The sequence below is a fragment of the Synchiropus splendidus genome, chromosome 1 (genome assembly GCF_027744825.2).
Source record: "Synchiropus splendidus isolate RoL2022-P1 chromosome 1, RoL_Sspl_1.0, whole genome shotgun sequence".
NCBI classification, from domain to species: Eukaryota; Metazoa; Chordata; class Actinopteri; order Syngnathiformes; family Callionymidae; genus Synchiropus; species Synchiropus splendidus.
The window spans coordinates 61,556,456-61,577,603 of record NC_071334.1 but is presented as its reverse complement, the minus strand read 5'-3'; the positions used below and the strand labels follow the sequence as shown (position 1 = coordinate 61,577,603).

The window sequence follows — 21,148 nt, the reverse complement described above, 5'->3', positions numbered from 1 at the left end:
TTTGTCCTTCAGGGAGTGAAGGGGGAGATGGGAACAGCAGGCCTTCTCGGGTGGTCAGGTCTCATTGTGAGTCAATTTATATACATTTACTCTGGCTCTGGTTATTATCTTGCTCCATCAGCTGCAGAAGCTTCAAAGAAATATGTGTTGCATAAAAACGCATGCATTTGAGGAAAACTCAGTGCATTGCTTTTTCCAAATTATCTTTTCAAGGGAGCTGCAGGTGTGCAAGGGGAGCAGGGCCAACAAGGAGAAAAAGGATCTGAGGTATGCATTTACCGTACATGCTTAAAATGTAAACTTAAAATGCACATTGGCGGAAGTAACTTTGAACATGTATGTAACCTTGGTTCAACTTTTATAATATTGTTTTTGGAGCGTTAGAAGAATGTTTTATTTGATTTAAAAAAATGTCATATTGGGATGTGAAATTAGTGTTGCAATATTTAGGTGCTATTGCATTGCAAGGAAGTTGTATGGTGTGGTGTTTATGTGTAAAATGAATTCGTCTTTTTTGAAGGCAAATTCTCTAAACAGCAGGAAAATAACAATGTGCTTGTGTGTTTGTGTATTCAGGGAGAGAAAGGAGAGATGGGACTCCCAGGACCTCCTGGAAATTATGGCCTCAAGGTGGCTTTTTTTTTTTTTGCTGTAAGACTTGGAAGTTGGATGGTGGCATGTACTCTGTACAGGAGGACCATTTATAGAAAAACTGAGGATTCACTGAGATGTTGTGAATTGAATTCAATGATATCTGCATCAGATAATATTTGTATCCAACTCATGACTGTCTTATTTGTTTTGTGTACCAAAAATGCTAAATATTGTGGCAGGGAAGCCGAGGTCATGATGGGTTGCCTGGACTTGCTGGTCCAAAAGGGGAGCTGGGAAATATTGGTCCCCCTGGTCCAATCGGGTCACTTGGAATACCTGGACTTCCTGTAAGTGCACATGAATTGAGCACCTAATTCTTTTAACTATCTGCCATTTTTTAAGGATAATTCTGTTGTCACTGAGCTTTCTATGTATTCATGGTGTCAAGTCTTGTAATCTCGATCAACATGAAGCTATTTATTCTTTTCATACAAAGGTTCAGGGCTATATGAAGCAATCTGGATGGTAGCAGTCCCGACTTTACACACACAAGTGCCACCAAAACATGGCACAAAACCAAAGACTGAAAATTGATAGTGTACCGCCTGTTGCTGCTGCTTGTTTTTCTTCACCGTCCTCCCGATCATCTATTTCAGGAGCTCTGTTTGTCTGAAGTGTGCTCATATGTACAAAAAAAATCACACTGTGAACTGAAATGAGTGGTTTGAAAGAGCTGTGTGCAGCCTTGAGTGAATTTCGAGTTGTTGATTTGATTGTAGCGTAAAATGTTTCCTCTTTTTTGGGCATGCACCTCCCCCCAACACACACACATACTTGTATCTCTCTCCTTATGAAGACCTCTCGTTGCCATCACCCTTTCCCCAACCTCTCACCCGTAACCATGCAAAATGAATGACTAACGTGACGTAACCAGGTCTCTGAACCAAACTTAAACCCAATTATAATTATCAAGTTATTTTGATGTTTTCACCCTCAATTTAATTCTTAACTTTTGGGGTCCGGAAAAATGTCCTCACAAGTACGCATGTTTTCAAGCCATCACAAGTATAGCTAAACCAGGCACACACACACCAACACATTTTTGTATTTCTATCCTTGTGGGGACATTGTGAGGTTTCTCGTTGCCATAATACTTTCCCCAGCCTCTCACCCTAAACCCCGCCATCCAAAACATATGGCTAACTTGACAAGTTCTTATTTGTATTGAGGTTTTCTCATTGTCAAGATGGTCTCCCCAGCCTCTCTCCCCAATCCAAACCATCCAAAACAGATGGTTAACTTTAACCAGGACTCAAACACACACACACAGGCAGGTAATTCGTCACATAAAAAAATTTTGAAAGGATGACTCTCAAGCAAACAATGGAAGTATTATTGTCTTGCTAAAGGCCTGCAGACTGTAATCTGTCAGTGAGCTCATCTTCCCTGCTGCCTGCAAAACCCTTCACAGCTCAGCAGCAGCGTGCTTGTGTGTTGGGGGAGATTATTAATGTGTGATGGCTTCCTAATGCACCGCAGTGCAGAAAGCATTGGGAGCTGCTCCGTCAATAAAAGCAATTCATGACAGAAAATCATACTAATGCATATATTTGTTTCCTGTTCTCCCTTCTGTTGCAGGGTCTGTTTGGATTAAAGGTATGATATATCAATTCACACTCTGTTGTCCTGACAGAGTTGCTGCTTTTACTTCCCCTGGAGGGATAATTCACTTTTTTTTTTATCATGGGTTACACCGACAGAGCATAAAGTTGTAAAACTGTCACGCTTTGTCATGGGGGATGTAGTGTGGAAGGATTACGCAGCAGTATTTATTCTCAGTATTTAATGGGGTGTGGAGAGTGTAGACTTTGTGCTGATGGTTCCTCTTCCCTGCAGGGTTTAAAAGGCTTCCAAGGTTCGCCTGGTATTCCTGGCAGGCCCGGTCTCCCGGTAAGTAAACAGCTTCATCTTTGATGGTTTACATGATAAATTGAAGATGAGAGTCTCTAATTGATCGTGTTTGTTGTTAACTAAATGAGGGATAACCTTCTCTATTTTGCTCAAATTGAAAGCGGCAAGATTGATGATGGTTCATTCAAGCGTGTCATGGGTTTGTGGCGGACACTATGTTGCCGGTCAAGGATAAGGCCATCCGATATTTGATTAGTCGAGAAGTGTTCCAGTAAAGCCACTCCCACTGTGTTCGCAATAAAACCAGTGTCTTTTCTCAGACAAAATTGGGGCTTTAAATAAAATCAGGTTTGTGTCACATTTTTTTTGTCACTTTTTTTATAATCAATCATTAAAATGATACAAACAATGCAAAAATATAGTTTTGTTCAATGATTGTGATACTCTTTTTAGATTAAAAATGTCATATGAAAGCATTCTTATAGACAAACATTTCTACTCTTCATGTGTTTCAGGGACCACCCGGGGCTCCCGGGCCTCCTGGACCGTCGGTCAACCTCACTCTAACTCAGCTCAAGGCAAGTTATCTTTTCAACAATATGAGCGCTTATCTTTGACTATAAGTTGTAGATGTTTGAAATGCTCTTTTTTTCTTCAAAATGTTTGAAACTGATGTGTTTCTTTCACCAGGACCTGATGTACATGTCTGATAAACCCAACTACCCATTGATCCAGGCCTTGCTGGACTCACTACAGCAGGATATTCGGCTGTTGGTCGATCCTCCAGATGGTAGCAAAGAGCATCCAGCGACAACCTGTCAGGAGCTTTGGCTCTGTCACCCTGAGTACCCTAGTGGTCAGTGTTTGCCAATGCGTTACTGTTACATGACAGGCCACGGACCACTCTTTCCTGTCTCAATAATATTTAGGATTTGATTATCATAATCATCATTTCATGTGGTCAGCAAGAGAGATGGATATTCTATAGCTGGCTGAAGAAATGGCCAATGTGTTAATATATTGACCCACAAAGATGAGCAACTGTTTTCTACCAAGCAGAGATCCTAAATGTCAACTACTGGAAAGTCACAGAAAATGGAAAATAGAAGCAAGTGAATCAGTGATCAGTTTGTTTGTATTTTTAAGAGAAAAAAACGAGGTGGAATTGGAGGTAGAACACTGGTGCTTTATGCTAAAATGATCCTCTAATAATGTAAAGGGACATTGAGATTGCCTTCTGTTTCGGTCAGTTACATATAGTTTGATTTAATGTTCAATAGAATTTCTGACTATGTTGAACATTTGGCTTGTTAAGTGTCTATTTAAATATCCTGACACGTGGCAGACGAATGAAATCAGTGAAGGTTACTGTATGAGCTCTTATGAAATGTCTTTCCTGCATCCTAAGTGTAGACCATTGTGAGGGGATCTGGAGGTTATTGTCTGAGCAAGAGACGATGGGAAGGATTGTGAGAAGGTCAATGGCCTTCAACCACACAATGTTTGTATAGAGCTATGAAAATTAAATTGGATGCAGTGTTAGATTGTTAGCCTGTTGGGGGATGTGGTGCTGTCAAGTAAGATGTGGGTGAGAAGACCAGCCCTGGGATTGTAAATACACTATAGTTTTGGTGATCCAGGCCCCCTGTGAGAGTTGCTGCACAAGAGGAGTGTTCTGTTCAAGTCGATGGAGATGAGCAGTGAGGTTTATTCAAAGGAGAGGCAGGAGAGGAGGACATTTACAAGGGGAAAAATACCATAGTATAGAGATGCAGCTTTTTATGCTGGGTAAATTGTTGCCTATGGGTGAGATCTGACTTGTAAAGGGACAGAAAAAATATGTTGAGGGAGGTAAGGTCTTAGCTTTCAGAGCTGCAGTGAGTTCCAAGAGGGATCAGGATGTCCATTGGAAACAAGGCAATCATTGGTGACTTAGAAATGCAGTGTCATGTCTGTAGACACCAGTCAAAATGATAATTTGAGGTACATCTTACAGGAAAAGCATTGAATCACTCCTATTTTGTTGTCTTGAAACTGTGTTTTCCATTCTGAATGTCACTCTGAAATGCTACTCCACCAAGCCTCATTGTGCTTCTGCTCACTGTTGCTCTCAGGAATGTATTACATCGACCCCAACCAGGGCAGCCCAGCTGATGCTCTGCTGGCCTTCTGTCGCTTCTCCTCGTCATCAAAACAGACCTGCCTTCACCCCCAATTCTCTCAGGTACCGAGACAGAACCTTTGATCAACGCAGTTCTGTTGCGTTGAAGAACAGTAGTTATGTATCGAGCACATTATTTTTTCAACACATTTTGTGCACTGAAATTTTCAGACAATGCCCACCTCCAACTATTTATTCAGATGTCATGCCTTACAAAGGCAGCGTTTGTTGCCAAAGCATGACTCTTTGTAGTCGGCTGGCAATCAAAATGTCAACAGGAAGCAGTGGAGTTAAATATGTGACGGAAACACAAAAGCCTGCAAGTGTCCACTGAGTTCAAAATCTTCTGTTTTCAGTTACCCATGAAAGCCTGGATGGAAGAAACTTACGAAAATGAAACTTTCCATTGGCTCAGCAACATGAAGCAGGGCTTCCCGGTCAGCAATGAACTCAAAAATCTGAATATATCTATCTTCAAAAATCACTGATCATATGTGTGTGACAGTTTGTTTATCCAGGTGCTGATGTGGTCCAGTTGAGATTCCTGAGATTACACAGCAGCACCGCAATCCAGAACCTGACCTACTCCTGCCATCCAGGACACAGACTGGGACACACCGACAGAGACATCAAGTTCCTCACGGACACTCGGAGACAGAGCTACCTCGGAACACTCAAAGACTGCGTGGTAAGGCAAACAAAATACTGGTAAAGTCATGTTTATAGGAAGAAAACCTGAGTAACCCACATTGCCCTTCAGCCTGGCGAGGAGGGGGTCCCCGCAGCCCGAGAGTCTGTGTTTGAATTTGAGGATCTTCAGCTGCTTCCTCTCAGGGACGTGGCTGTGATGTCTGGAGAACACTTTACTCACCACTTTGGCTTCCGAGTTGGACCTGCATGTTTCAGCTAAAAACAGCTGACATCTTCGACTAGACATCATCTGTGGCTCACAGTGAAGAATGTCAAGGTGCTGATGACATCACTTTCTTCTCCTCATGATGGAGGAATGGATTGACTTTGCGTGACGTCATGCGAAAAGCAAGCAAGTAGTGTCCGCAAACTCACGGAGGCCTTTGTTTACATTTGAATGTATAAAATAATTTAATTTTATATTCATTTTCATGTACATTAAATTGGTTAGCTTGCTCTGCATCTGTGCATTTAACTGCCTTTACAACGTGTTCCAAAAATGAACACCGCATTTTGAATACAGCTGATGTTAATATGGCTCTGCCTTGGACACATGCAGCCACTTCACTCAAGGTGCTTTCTAAGGGGAGACAGTGGTCTTTTGTTTTTACCTTTTAATCGCGGTGTTTATCTTCTGTTTCGAAGCACTTAAGTCTCATTGAAGTGCACTTTCCTCAGACTCAGGTATCTGATGTTTTTTTAGATCACGTATAACATAAGCTGATGATTATATCATAACATGACCAAAATTGTCTTAACATCTTAATAATACAAAATATTTATTTTCACTAATGTCTTGAGCAGTGACGGTTTCTGAATTCAGCATTCAGTAATAATTCCAACACACAGACTCAAAACGTAGTCTGAGGATGTCCAAGGTCAGGCTGTGGTCAAAAGGCTGATCATTTATAGAACATACTGAATCTCTTTTATCAGCTATTGGATTTAGACCTTTAAAACTACCCTCCTCGGCTGTGTCTCTCTCACCGACTGTCACGCACTCTCTTGCTGTGCCATGACTTGTTATAAGGCTGTAATTGGAAATGACCTGCCACATAATAACACGAGTGATGGATGTGTGTATTGCTGCCTGGCAATGGCGAGAGAGTGCACATGATACAGACTTGTGAAACATGAACTGCACCCCACATCCTGGACACACATTTCTGCTGGAATCCTCATTTCAAATTATCTACCAGCCCCCTCAGGTTCATCCTTCACCTCTATTAGAGTCTTTTGACCCTGTTCTGATCAAGCCATTGGAACGCCATTTGTTCCCAGTACCTTCGATTGTCAGCATCAGTTGTCCAATATTCTTCAACTGGGATTCAATAAAGTTTTACAGAGCCACACTGCCACGGAGATTGAGTGTCCAGCTTATAACTGAGAGGTCACTGATTCAATCAGCCAGCGCCACCGTCCGTTGGCAAGACTCAGGAGCCTGCATTGACTCTGGAAGTGTCATTGAAAACCACCAAACTCTTCTGTGCCAGGACCGTATTTGTTTAATTGCTGTTGTTTTATCAATAAATAGAAACCTCAAAGGTCCTGGTTTGCAAATGTAATATTTCACAGATTCTGCCTTTGATGTTTGTTGGCTGCTTGCCTATTTTTTCAAAGGATGTTTCGCATTCTTGGTGCTCTCTCGGTGAAAGAAAGTTGTCCTCTGGGAAGCAGATTGATGGGGTTCACTTGGTTCATGTCGTTGGATGATTCAGCAGTGGCGATGATGACCGTGACATTAAACCTGCAGAAAGCTGCGACGCCATTTGATTGAGATCTCAGGGAATCTGTGATGAGGGCGAAGCTGGAGAGAAGACTTTGAATGTTATTCAAGGACATTACAAGTAAAGGATTGCTATTATTTCCTGCTTAGGAAAAGTATTCAGATGCTCATTTTGTACGCTCTGTCTGTGTGATTAACTTAGCTGGCTGAGACTGATCATTCGCGTTTTGTACTGCGGGACTGTTGTCTTGGGTGCTGCTCAGATGTGTTGTGAGTTGACAGAATAAAAACATGCAAATATTGACTCAAATATTTCATGAACATTTTTGTATTCAATCATTCAACCATTGTTATTCGAGGGTTTGCTCTTAACAGTTGAGAGGAGGCATGTGATTTCCACCCAGTCCAGGTAGAGATGTGCTTGCCGCACACTGAGTGAGGCTTTCGGAACATTTCAACAGAAAAGACGCCATTGACAACAATGTGGAGGCAGCAGGGGAGGAAGGACGTGCACTCGGTACAGCAGAGGGTTACAATTGGCACAGTTTGACCCAAAACACACAGTGATTCCAGCACACAATGCTGATCAAGATGTTCCCACATCTTCAACTTCATTCTGAGAGAGAGGTCTACATTGTCAGGATACTCCTGGGTGGTGCTCAAAACAATTTAAAAAAATAACAGAAGGAGACGTGTGGTTTGCCTCAAAGTGAATTTTAAGCAAATTATTGTCCTCATTTTGTCCATCGATTTATATTTGGGTATTGTTCATTTATTTTTAGTTGTCTCCTTATTATATTTTATATTTACACATTGCATGATCCTTGTTTTTATGGAACGTCACATTTTTTTCGATACTGTAGGGAGTGAACGCAAAATTACACACGTAAAACTACAATATATGCTTTGAAACGAATGAATTCATTTTCTGTAAAAGACAAAACTGTCTCAATGTAATTTTGAAAACTCATTATAAAATGATGGTTCGGTAAGGGTTAACAAGCTGTGCGACTGATCACGTGCCAGGTCACATGGTGTGCCACGTCATCGCTTATGTTTTTCCGCATCAGGCAGTAGTCGAAGGGAGCTGTCACTCTTTTGAACGTTTTCATCATGTAATCGCACACTTTGTTCATTACAAGTGATATGGCTGCTGGGTTTTGTCCAGGACGGTTATATGTCTTTCAGAATCCTCTTGTAGGTGGTGGTTTTTTTCTTTCTAGTAGAGCAGCGGCACTATTCTCAGCGGAACAAGTGCGGAAGGCGAGCTAATAGTGAGCTAGCAACCTCGATGCTCAAGCCTCAATGTGAGACGACGAACGCGGCCCTCATAGGTGAGCGTTTACGCTTACTTGCATCTAGTTCATGAATTATTTTGAGGTTTAAATTGTCAGCCAAAGCTAGCCATCAGGTTTTGAAGCTTAATTGGCCTCACCTACATCTCGATTGTTCTCTGTTAAGCTTAGCAAACGTAAACAGATCATGCGATATATTCGACCAACAATGGAGTTTTTTTTTTGTTTTATTTATTTCCCCTGCCCCCCGTTCATACAGGCTAAAGTTGCATGATTCATGAGAATTATAATAGCTGTATTTATTTTTTCATTCACAGCTTAACGACCCACCCAGAACACAACATGCATCCGCCTCCGAGAAAGGACTTCATCTCTCTGACACTCACTGATCCGTACAATCGTATGTACACTAATGGAAAGCACCGTCGACAATCGTGTTGGCGGGTGAGTGGCCTGCCTTGACACTGCCATGGTCCACTTTTCTCGACAGAACAGCTCTTTTTTTTTTTACGTGATGCAGCATGTAGAGAGTCTGGCAGTGAAGAAAGATCTTAAAAGCATGAGAACACTGTGTGTGCTTAAGATTACCTTCAGCTTTAAGAATCATGGGTGATTTTATTTGATATTATCGGCCAAACAATGTTTCATCGTCTGACTTCAAGTGCAAACATTGGACTAAATTGCAGTAAGGGACCAACTTCTGTTGTTGGTGCTGAAAAATTAGGACAAATGACAACAAAATTGTTGTTTGATATATTAAACAATGTTATTTGAAGTTATATAAAGCTTGCCTGTACCACCTGACACGCGAGAGCGGAGTTGACATTTCAGAAGTACAGAGTGAGCAAGGAACTTGTCCCTGTTTCTTTGGATGAATTGTTTTGACATGTTGTCAAAAAGGTCAATATTGATAGACAGCATTGTGCACATGTCATTCCGCAGAGATGGAAGCAGCTGTCTCGTCTGCAGCGAAGCCTGGTCCTGTTCCTGTTTGCCTTGTTGCTGATATTTGGTCTGCTCTCCTTCCCTGGCTTCAGACAGCAATGGAAAGGCAAGTGCAACATCAACAATCTCACAGTCACATGTTGTGTGTCTTGTGTCTAAATGTGGTGAGGAGTAGGGATGGGCGGTAACTTATCGTGTATGATTTACAACAGCAATGCCAAGGGTGAGAAGTGAACATCTCGTGAGAAATTCTGTAAACCTAAGTGTACAGTACACTCGCAGCTTTGGATCTGCACTAATTCCAAATATGCATAGACAGTTATGACGAGACCCTGACAATGCGCCGTACTACCCAGCTCCGCGGCGACAGTCGTGGAGACTCGATAGGACTTTGTTTTCTGATCATAGTTAGAACATTTTTAATCCAAGAAATTTTCACTAATCAATATTGGGTAGTCGATGGACATCGTGGCAGTGTTGTCCTCTGCTGTGTCCCCTAATAGGGTTCACTGATCGTGGCCAGACTGTCTCACTGGTTGCACCATTGCTACAACACAGCGTCAGTTAGGGAACAGTTTGGCAAAGTATTTGTGAAATCATCAATCATATGAATAGAAAACAACCATTTTAGGAGAGAGAGAGTTGTGGAAATCTTTTTGAAAAATAATAACATATTATTTGAAAAAAATGTTATTTATTCACATTATTTATAATATTTCTTCAGTAGCATCCAGAAAAAATAGTCCATATGGTTCCAAATTTGTAGTAAACTGTTTCATCGACATGAGATACAATGAGGACTGCAGACAGCACAATTTAATCCGAAAATGAAACTGGCAGAGCAGTCTGAAACGCTGAATTGCCTCTCTCTACACACATGCATGTTTGTATTTGTATCTTTTTCTATCTTTTTGTTGAGACCAATCATTGCCTTTAAGCTTTCTGCAACCTCTCACCCAAAACATAACCATCCAAAACAAATAGCTATAATAACGTTAATCAGGACTCTGAACCAAACTTAAGCCTAATTATAATGACCCAGTTATTTTCATGGCTTGGATTTGTGGGGTCCTGCCAAATGGCCCCCTCAGTGGCATAGGGTCCTTGCAATGATAATGCTTTGTCAAGAATTGGTCCCCACAAGTGAGGATCGAGCAAGCGCGCACACTCACACACATACGCACACACCTGTTATAGTTAATTAGAAACTTGTGATGATGTTGGAGACGAACTACAGTAATGCAGAAAACCGAAATGACCATTTAGCAACTGGCAAATTTCGTCACAAAACATTTGGGCTTTCAAGACATAATAGCTTTTGCCCATATCGCACATTCCCGGTGAAGAGTTTGTGACTCCCTATATTTCCCCGTGTTCTACAAAACCAATTTAAACTACAAATTGAGAGCAGATGTTTCTCTGTTTTGTCTCATGTTCAGTGTGTCTTTTTCACATATCTTTCTCATCTTTGGAATGAATGAGTCAGTCATTAATCATTGTTGTTTTTAATCAGTCATGTTGAATGACGCATTATACCTCTTGTGCTTGTGTGAACACACCTGGTCACTTGGTGTGTTTGTGTGTTTACTTACTTCTGCAGGCTTGTCCGATGCAGAGAGCTGGCTGGGCGACGTGGAGTTAAAGCCACGGTTGAATTCTGTCAAATCTGCAGTTCCCATGGCAGGGCCACACTTGGGGCCGGATTTGAATCCAAATTTATCAGGCCCCAACGGACCAAACTTCCCTCCGGTTTTAGAGAAAAAGCCCAATAAGGTAAGCCAAATGCTATGTCTGTTGAGTATTACAGGCATTCTGAGATGATGAAATACGCTGCAGCATTGAGTTGGTGTTTAAAACCGCGATCAAGCTTATTTGTTTCCTCACAGAAAAAGACGTTCCCTTTCAAAAGAGGGCCACCGAATCTACAGAAAGGAGGAGCTATTGGTGAAAGGCAAGAGAAAGAGGTTATACAAGAGGAGCAAGAGGATGAGGACAAAGAAAAAAAGATTGTCAGGTGAATTTGCTGCTGAAACAACACCATTTTGCTGCCACATTTAAAATGCTTTAATCCTTTCTCTGTTTGTTGTGCAGCTGGCGGGGGGCTATGATCGAGGCAGATCAGGCCACTGAGCCTCCACCATCAGCCGTCGACCGAGAAGCCGCAGCTGCTGGACCTGCCAATGGTGCTGAGGATGCTCATTTGACCAGTGAGTGCCGAATCTTTACTCAGAAACACAGAACTATTCCCTACAGCAAAACAAGCCAGACTAAAACTGAATTTAGTCATTTCATGTACCCAAGCCTGCAATGTTTAATGTGGATGCACCAAATAATTTGGTCGCGTAACAGAAATCAATGGACATTCGGTGGAGTGAGTCAAAATCAAGGCCACATAGTGGCATGTGATGCAAAGACACCCTCGAACAAAGGCACTGGAGGCCCGAAAGATTATTCTGCCTCAAATTGACAACGTGATGTTGCAGAATGTGTTTTTCAAATGCAAAAATGTGCTGCAGAGCTGATGCAAATTCTTCAATGAAACATCAGCATCTGCGCTATGTGCACACACTCGATTTTTTTATTTTTTTGCCTGCAAAAATGAAACGGTGTGACAGGCAGTAAATGTATATATGTGCAGGTTTAAGCACTAAAGGAAATATATGTACAATGTCACTATTGTCACGTCGCAGCTGTCAGTTTTGTTCCTCCTCTGGTTAGTGGTCACATTACCGACATATTACCAATGGTATCCTCCAACATCATGATCAGTGGTTGTCCCAAGCCGATCTGACCAAACAAATATTTGCTTACCTCAGCAATAAGGTGCTGACACCATTTGCTACCAGATTTCTACCACAGCATCTCTGTGAATGGTGGATTGGGTTGTCAGACTAGTATGCAGTGCAATCCTAAGGTTGATAATTTGTGTTGTTTGCTGATGATTGTTTGGTTTAGGATACACTTTTAATGCCATTTTCTTTGTGACTCCAGCCACTGATGTCACAGTTCAAAGACTAGAAGAGGTGCGTGCAGCATTCCGACATGCATGGAAAGGCTACAAGGACTCTGCCTGGGGTCATGATGAGCTCAAGCCAATCTCAAAGTCTTTTGGGGAGTGGTTTGGACTGGGCCTGACACTCATCGATTCTCTTGACACTATGTGGATTCTGGACTTGAAAGAAGGTAATTACAATGCTTCCGTGTTGCTGTCCGGCCACTGTGGCTACATTTCATTTGATGCATCCATGAGTGTATTTCACTTTTGAATTGATGCTTGTGAGTATGAAATGCATCAGCAGCAGCAACAGGTTTGATAAGGCACTTGTCACCCACACAGAATTCAAAGAAGCACGGCAGTGGGTCAGTAATGAGCTGTCTTTTAACAAAAACGTCGATGTGAATCTGTTCGAGACCACAATCCGAGTCCTCGGCGGCCTGCTCAGCACCTACCATTTAACAAAAGATGAGCTGTTTCTGGATAAAGCTGTGAGTCTACTTGGGTTATTCTTTACATCCTCTCCCTTAGATAGTTTTGTTTGGAGCTTTCGCATCACAGTAAACTCACCAACTTGTCCTAAACAGAAAGACCTGGGTTCCAGGCTCATGCCAGCCTTCAAAACCCCTTCCAAGATCCCATTCTCCGACGTCAACATTGGGAAAGGAACAGCCCACCCTCCTCGCTGGACATCAGACAGCACACTAGCTGAAGTTACAAGCATCCAATTGGAGTTTAGGGAGCTGAGTCGTCTAACCAACGATCGAATATACCAGGTACTAGTGCTGTTTTCATGTGGTCATTTCCAGAAATGTTATTCAGCTCGCACTAAATGGCACTGTTGGACTTTCTATACTGAGTTGAAGACCTAAATGAGATGTATTGTGCTTGTTCCAGTCATACAGTACGGAGTTTGTTTTGTTCTAGTTTATCTGATCACAGCTTGCGTTGATATAGACATATTCCTCAGTTGACCCACCGAAGGCTAAAGTATAAAGTGAGCTGAACACATCAAATTTTGTCTCAATATTTACTTTATCTTCACGTCACTGAGGACATACACAGACATTGATGGTGCACGACAAGATGTGAGGATCCGGCCCATGCAGTCCAGTTTCCTGCCACAGGAGAGCAATACATTTGTAGCACGTGGCGATGCAGAGCAAAACCTATTATATAGCCATTGTGTTGTTTGATGAAGTTGCCCAGAGCTGATATTTTCATGGTGGCTGTTTCAGGATCTCTAATGGGTCAATAGCAGGGTTACTGCATGATAGAAATTCAGTTTGTATCTCATTCAATAGTTTAGCTGTGATGAGAGTAATGTTCTGGTGAGAAAAGATAATGATACAACGTTGTGTTGATCCCCTCAGGGAAATGAGTGGAAGTATCAGGACAGGCGGGGATGTGTAGACCCCCATCAAGTTAACTTGGAAAATGCGTTGCGATTTTTGGTGATAATTTGCATGACAGGAACTTAAAAAGGTCAAGAAATATCTCTAATCTGACTGAAGGATGCTAGAATGAAGTGTGAAGAGGCTTCCAGTCTAGAGTCAATCCTCTGGGCTGTGATGCCGCCCCTAACCAAAAATAAATTGCTGTTTTAGTTGGAGCTGTGAGAGGCTCTTGTGGCCTATTAAGGTGAAAGCGTTTGCTCTAAACCCTTCATGCTGTCACTTTAGGCAATTCACGAGAGTCACTCAGGCTTGCCTCAAAGGATGCAGGACCTCTTTGATGAGGGTAATGTCATGGTAGTGGCATTTTTATGGAGTTCCAGAGATCAATAGCGAAAAGCATTTCTTTGTTATTGTGTCCCAATATAAAATATGAAGCCAAAGACCTTGATCTGAGGCTGTGGAATCACTTTCACTGTGTGTTTTTCACAGGACGCTGTGAACGAGGTAATGCGTCTGGTTCACAAGCTGCCGGGAAAACAAGATGGCCTGGTCCCAATGTTCATCAACACCAACAGTGGGCAGTTCACCCACAAGGGTGTTTACACGCTGGGAGCCAGAGCCGACAGCTACTATGAATACCTACTCAAGCAGTGGATCCAGGGAGGAAAAATGGAAGATGAGTAAGTCTGTGTTGGAATATCTGCATGAAAATAACCTGCAAGAGAGTTAAACATCATAAATAGATGAAAATGTCAAATTTTAGGGAGACCTTTAGAGAGAGCTGCCAGAAAGGGAGACTATTCCTGGATCACAATCACTTCAATTCTATTAGGTTATTTCCTGGTACAGTAAGTGCTCAGGAAATGAATTGCAAAGAGACACGTTTGGGGGAATATAATTTCAATGACAGTTTAAGTGGCCGAGGTCTAGTTTCTGTCCGCAACAGAATCTTCTGCTTCACCTGCTTTGACAGCAGCCAACCTCTGAGAACACTTAAGCGTGAGACCAACTTTGCTGTTCAGAGGACTGGTGCAGTGAATTTATGAATTAACTAGCCTTGGAAATGTGGGAGAAATGGGAAGTGTGGCATGACTGCGTGCAACGTGCGACATTTCAGTGAGACATTTGGCAGTGTGTTATGATCATCAGGAACTTTGCCTCCAGATGAGCGGGGAAGACTTCCCTTGAAGAGTGAATAAACTTCCATTTTTGCCTGATAAACAGTGCGCCGAAAGTTGTCCACCTTCATTGTTGTCACATTGGCACCATACCACGGCCACATGTTGCCGCAAGCTCTCGCTGATCATCTCGACTGTGCTCAAGCACGCCCAGTATCAGGAAATAACCTGATTATATTGTGAAGTATTGTGTTTAATTTCACAAAGTAATGTGATACGAGTCCAAGCATAGTTTTGACCTGCCAGCAGCGCTGAGCTTCCATAAAATGTAAGCTTATGATGACAATTGATTCTAGCCTCATCTGTGTCAGAAGTAACACCACAAGATTGCTCCTCATATATATATATGTCTCTGGAGACTGTTGTGTAAAATAACACAATTGTGTTTCATCCACAGACTGCTGGAGGATTATCTTCAGGCCATTGATGGGGTGAAAAAGCACCTTGTTAAACAGACCGGCCCAAACAAATGGACCTTTGTGGGAGAGTTGTCCCACAACCGTTTCAATCCAAAAATGGTAGGAATACTCATCAATTGTAGTAGTAGTAGAAGTTTATTTCAATCCCACATCAAATGCACAACATCTCTTTCATCTGATCTTGATTGAGGGATCAAATAAGAGCAGAAAACTTGTGATTTACATCGCTTTTTTATTTCGTTTCTTTTCCCAGACAGTGTCATATTTGGTGTTTCTTAATGAAGCCTATGTTCAATCTTTTAGCTAGGATTTTGAAACAAAGTGACCAGAGTGACATTAACAGAGCTAAACTCAGTAGCTGTTGCCACTGTTGCCGATCAATTATGAGTAATAAAAATACGCTACACAAGTTTTGTTGATAATAACCCTAAACTAACAAATTAGATCACATGTAAATGGACCGGGTCATAAATCTGCTGATCCGACGACCGCAGTCCCACCGGCCAGACTCACACGTGGATCTAATAAGATCTCAACTGTTGAGACTTTCTTGTGTCAAAAGTAAAATTAAAACCACAATCATGAACAACATTCATCCACACTTGAATGGCCAGGTGCCATGCTTTGGTTTCGGTTTCAGTCAGCACAGAGCTGCAGCCCATGCTGTGATTTTCCTTTTGCTCTCACAGTAAAATGCAAATAACGTCAGCACGTTGTCTTTTATTGTGATTTGGATTCACATCACTTTTCACAGGTAGATACCCTGTCTGTACTGTCCACTCCACTCCAACTTGAAGCAGTGCAGCACGTAGCTCCGCGAGAATCCTCACCGATACAGTAGCATGCAGTAGTGCTGGCAACATTTGGTAAATGCTGTATTCAAATAAATCTCAAGTATGTTACTCCTCATGAAGTCATTTTTTGCTTTTTACTTAAAGCATGACCAGTGTTATCCCACATCATGGAAAGAAGGTTAATACTTAAAACACTGGTATCAGATCATTATTGGTATCTGTCGATAACTGAAGCCCATGTATCAGTATGGGGACCATAAAAGTCGGATCGCTGCATCCCTAAATGTATAGAAATATAAAGGCTTGCTGCTTGATGAAATAAATGAATTTTGATCCTTGTTATGCTATTTTGCTCACGTTCATAAACAAACTTCAGTGAAGATTGTTTGATACAGTAAGAGCACACTTACTGACCCCTTAAAGGCAATCAAATCTAAAGCATGAATCCTTTTGACTGTCATTGCACTTCATTGTCCGTCACTCGTCTACTTCAGGAGGTTTCCAAGTGTGAAACTCTCAGTCATCAGTCTTCATCTCCACGCCACCATTGAGAGTAGCCAGGCTGTGATGATTTCATTAACCCTGCCCTGTATTCTCTATTTTTAGGAACTTCAGTTTGCGTTCAGAGTCCTAGCTCTGTTGATTTTTAGACAGAGTAAATAAACTCCATTACATCATGCGCCAGTACAGACAAGAAATTTTGTTTTAGGGGCACAGGAGATTCAGCTTTTTGGTCGTACTGATAAATGCAACAAGCAATAATGTTCTTAAATGCTAAAAATTCATAATTCAGTGTTTGTTGTAGCATGTCTATGTCGCAAGAACAAAAGCTTAAGGAGTATGTGTCAATAAAACTTTGACAATAGTTCTTATGAACTCTATATTCTGACTTTCCAGACTAAACAAGAAACTGACTCTGTGAGTGCAAACCTCTGTCCAGCAGCTTCAGTAAAAAAAAAAAAAAAAAAAAGAAATCCTTGATCTTAATGCCAAACTGGCACAAATGCTGAAAATGTATATCCCAGTCCTGGGTCCAAACAGTGAACCGGAACAGTCCCAAATTTGAGTCATTTTTCCCATGTCCTACTTCACAGATTTCCTGAAAATTTCATCCAAATCCATGTGGAATTTTTCAAGTTATTTTGAACACAGACAGTTCAACAAAACATGGAGATGAACTCTCTCTCCAATGTGTGTTATTGTTTTCTCTTTTCATGTCAACTGCTTGGTTTTCTTTCAGGACCACCTGGTGTGTTTCCTGCCAGGAACCCTGGCGCTGGGGGTTCACTACGGTCTTCCAGGGGACCACATGGACCTGGCGAAGGAGCTGATGCAGACCTGCCACCAGATGTACAAGCAGATGGAGACCGGACTCAGCCCGGAGATCGCTCACTTCAGCTTACAGCCCGGGGATGCCAAAGACATTATTGTCAAGGTGAAAGGAAACAATCATCTTGCTACCAGGTCTCGTTCATATGCACGCCTTGTATGGCTCAGAATCCAAAAAGCTCTTGTTTCATTCCAGTCTCCCTAATAATGACAAAATTCAGGAGAAAGTGCTGGTTTTTAATCAGCAGAAGTAAATCTTTCTCCAATCCGCAGCCGTCCTCACACAGTCCGTCTCATGATGTAGCCAGACGCAATGAGCGATTTGAGTTCCGACTGTTTTTTGTGAGTTGTCTGTGAAAAACATGGCGAAAGCCATCATGTTCATCTCCACCTCCATGATGATTATCAGTTTGTTTCGATGTTTCCACTTTGTTTAAAAACGTTGATCACACAAGGGTTCCTCTTTAGAAAGAGATCATTTTTCTGAAGGGCCTTGCAGCTCTCATTTAAGCCTCGGTAGAGCGCCCCCTTTATGTGTAGCAGAAACCTTGGAGTGACCTCCCATGCTTTTTTTTTTGTTGTTGAGGACAAAGCCGAACGGTTTGCTGACGTTGATTATGCTTTCTATTGACACCCAGCCTGCCGACAGACACAACCTGCTGAGACCAGAGACGGTGGAGAGTCTCTTCTACATGTACAGGTTCACAAACGACTCCAAGTACAGAGACTGGGGGTGGGAGATACTGCAGAACTTCAACAAGTACACTAAGGTACTGTGTTCAGTGCAGACCTAAAGACTGGATTGATGTTGAACCGGTGTTTTTGATCTCTTGTCCTGGCTCATCTGCAGGTGTCTGACGGCGGCTACACGTCCATCAACAATGTCTGTGACCGAGTCAACCCCGCACCCAGAGACAAGATGGAGAGCTTCTTCCTTGGCGAGACGCTCAAGTATTTCTACCTGCTGTTCTCCGACAATATGGACCTGTTCAGCCTGGACAGGTACGTCTTCAACACGGAGGCCCATCCACTGCCCATTTGGTCTTCTGCACCAAAGTGATTCCGTCAGAGAGCGGATGTGTTGAGACACCCAGCCCAGGATCCCCCCGCCCCATGAGTCACCGACTGTGCTGGTTAGTGAACTTGTTCCCAAGCAGCTGTCAAGCCTGGATTCGTACGAAATGTCGGCACCTGGCAGTGACTCATTTCTACAAGGTGTTTATTTTTTTATATTTTCCTAAGGAAAATGTTTGGATTTGAGCGGGACTCTGTAACGCTATGAGTCCTGTACACACCGACTTTTATACATGAAAGACCGTTGTAAATGTTCAGCTGGGAAATGGACCCACTGTGGTCAGGTTTTGGAGAGTTGAAGGCGCTTGTTTGTCAGTCGTCCCGGGCCAGTGCCTTGCTCACATTTGAAAGAAGAGAAAAAAAACAAAGTTAAGGTAAAAACAGATACCTTATCGACAGAATAATAATGAGCCACATCCTTTTTTGTAATATGATGGTGTGCGTGAACTCTGTCTGCCGGCGGAGAGCTCTAGATTTAATCTGGGCATTCTTAATGTGGAATAAAAGCACCAGAACAACCACGAGGGACCCTTTTAAACAATGGTGACACCGTTCTTCTTCTTCTGCTTATAAAAAGGCTGCACAGAGGTGCGTCTCTCGTCACCTCAATCAAACCCTGTGACCTTGTCACCTGAAGCGGCCTGAGTTCACCCCTGCTTAAGAGGACGCCAAAAGACAAATTTAGTCCTTTATTTTATAAATGCAGACTACAATGCTTATTCTCTCCTTTTGTATGTGAAGCTGAAACCTAAAAGAAGTTACAAAAACTGTGAAACCCCCAGAATGCATTGCACTTGCTACAAAATCATTGGTCACATCTTTAATAGAATTTTAACACCTGTGTGTTAAGAATGTCCTCGTGTAGTTGATCTGATCTGAAGCCTGACTTGACACACGATTCAGGGATCACACACACACACACACACACACACACACACACACACACACACACACACACACACACACACACACACACACACGATGAGAATTACTTGTGAACATTCCTTCTATAGGATGTGATGTTTACATGAATGTCTGTTCCCCCCCCAACATAAGCACGTTGTTTTTTTTTCAAAGCGTAAAAACATTTTTCCTAGTTTTTACCAGTAAAATGTTGGAAGACTGGATGCGTGGATCACTATTTAGAATTCCTCCAAGTGAAACGGTGTCAGTTCTGGATGTAAATACTTGGTCCAAGGCCATTTTTATGATAATTATAGGGCTCTGACAGTTTCTGTCTTTTGAGGCGAACACTGGCCATAATGTGACGTGTATATAGAATAATCCGTCACGTACCAATGTCATGTCGGACAAGAAGACGGGCCGTTACTGTGCGTTTTTCATGCTGTTCCTGAAATGTGTCTGATATGCTCAACACCAGGGGGGCAAGGTTCCTTTGTAGCCTTACAAGAACACAGTGCTGCGTCAATACAAGGACTAACAGGACCACAGTCTTAATCCAGCCCTGTGCCATTAACATTCCTCCAGTTCCCTCAGACCTAGCAACTGTCACACTCAGTTTCATTTAAAAGGCTCTTGTGGTGGTCAAACCAAGATGTTTCTTAGTTAGAAGTTGTTTTTTTAGTTTGTGTCCTGGACTCAGAGGAGCCATCTGTTTGCCTTACTGTGCCTGCTAAAATCTCTATTGTGCTATGGTGGTTTGTTTCTTTCCCTTTCTTTGAATCGAGGCTGCGTCAGGTTTAATTGTTCTCCTTGCTCCTCTCCACCAGATGCTTTGTGCTTTCATTTGTTTTGTCATTTGAGTCAGGTCATTCCTCCCAACCTGCAACAGAATCAGTTCCACGCCACAAGACTTTAATTTGCACAGTATCTGATTTCTCTCCTTGAGGGTCCTTGTTTCTCTTTACGTTTAAAGTCTGGGAGAGTGTGCGCTGCCAAAGTAGATTTGGGGGAAATGAAGATGTCTGATAAATTATTTTGATTTCATGCAAATAAATACATGAAAATACTCCTTTCTGTTTGTTGGCTGCTTAAATCGTGTCCTTAGTCTTTTGATTTAGACTTAGACTTAGACTTAGACTTAGACTTTCTTTATTGTCATTGCACAAAACATATTTCTATATGATGGCAACGAAATTTCGGTCTGAGGCCTCCAGTTTCCAAAAACAAACGAAATGTCCAAAAATAAATAGATAGATAAATAATAATAACATAATAACAGATAAGTGCCAGTCCAGAGGATGTACAATTGAACAAATAAACAGTATTGCCGCTATTGTCCCATGTTCAGCAACCTGACAGCACCAGGAACAAAACTGTTCCTGAATCTGGTGGTTCTGCATCGGATGCTACGGAACCGTCTGCCAGATGGCAGGAGGGAGAACAGTGCATAGTTTGGATGAGTAGAGTCCGCGATGATCCTTTGTGCCCTGGATAAGCAGCGAATATCTGCTATATCCTTGATGGCAGGGAGCGGGGTCCCGGTGATTTTCTCCGCTGTCCTCACCACCCTCTGCAGAGACTTCCAGTCTGATGCACTGCAGCTCCCAGACCAGACGGAGATGCAGCTGGTCAGCAGGCTCTCGATTGTCCCTCTGTAGAAGGTGGTCAGGATGGGGGGGGGCAGGGAAGCTCTTCTCATCCGCCTCAGGAAGTGCAGACGCTGCTGTGCCTTCTTTG

The 21,148-nt window shown here is 42.3% G+C and overlaps 2 protein-coding genes across 4 annotated transcripts in view; both read left to right on the top strand.

Moving 5' to 3' along the window:
* The window catches only part of si:ch211-196i2.1 (collagen alpha-1(I) chain), a 54,227-nt gene extending 46,856 nt beyond the window's left edge, over window positions 1-7,371 (top strand). For all 3 annotated transcript variants that reach the window (XM_053850680.1, XM_053850671.1, XM_053850688.1), the window contains 12 exons: window positions 13-66; window positions 214-267; window positions 577-630; window positions 834-941; window positions 2,233-2,250; window positions 2,491-2,544; window positions 3,021-3,083; window positions 3,196-3,361; window positions 4,620-4,729; window positions 5,023-5,103; window positions 5,172-5,354; window positions 5,427-7,371. In XM_053850680.1, coding sequence (XP_053706655.1) covers window positions 13-66; window positions 214-267; window positions 577-630; window positions 834-941; window positions 2,233-2,250; window positions 2,491-2,544; window positions 3,021-3,083; window positions 3,196-3,361; window positions 4,620-4,729; window positions 5,023-5,103; window positions 5,172-5,354; window positions 5,427-5,576 — 1,095 coding nt within the window. In that variant the 3' untranslated portion in view covers window positions 5,577-7,371. The remainder of the gene's footprint in view (window positions 1-12; window positions 67-213; window positions 268-576; window positions 631-833; window positions 942-2,232; window positions 2,251-2,490; window positions 2,545-3,020; window positions 3,084-3,195; window positions 3,362-4,619; window positions 4,730-5,022; window positions 5,104-5,171; window positions 5,355-5,426) is intronic.
* Window positions 7,372-8,140: 769 nt separating this feature from the next.
* Window positions 8,141-20,477, top strand: man1b1a (mannosidase, alpha, class 1B, member 1a). Its single transcript, XM_053853450.1, has 14 exons — window positions 8,141-8,416; window positions 8,695-8,821; window positions 9,320-9,428; window positions 10,923-11,095; window positions 11,209-11,336; window positions 11,414-11,529; window positions 12,314-12,505; window positions 12,660-12,808; window positions 12,905-13,093; window positions 14,204-14,394; window positions 15,290-15,410; window positions 17,346-17,540; window positions 18,073-18,204; window positions 18,285-20,477. Exons 2-14 carry the CDS (start codon window positions 8,720-8,722, stop codon window positions 18,492-18,494), a joined length of 2,007 nt encoding a protein of 668 aa, XP_053709425.1. The 5' UTR covers window positions 8,141-8,416; window positions 8,695-8,719; the 3' UTR covers window positions 18,495-20,477.
* The last annotated feature ends 671 nt before the right edge of the window (window positions 20,478-21,148 follow it).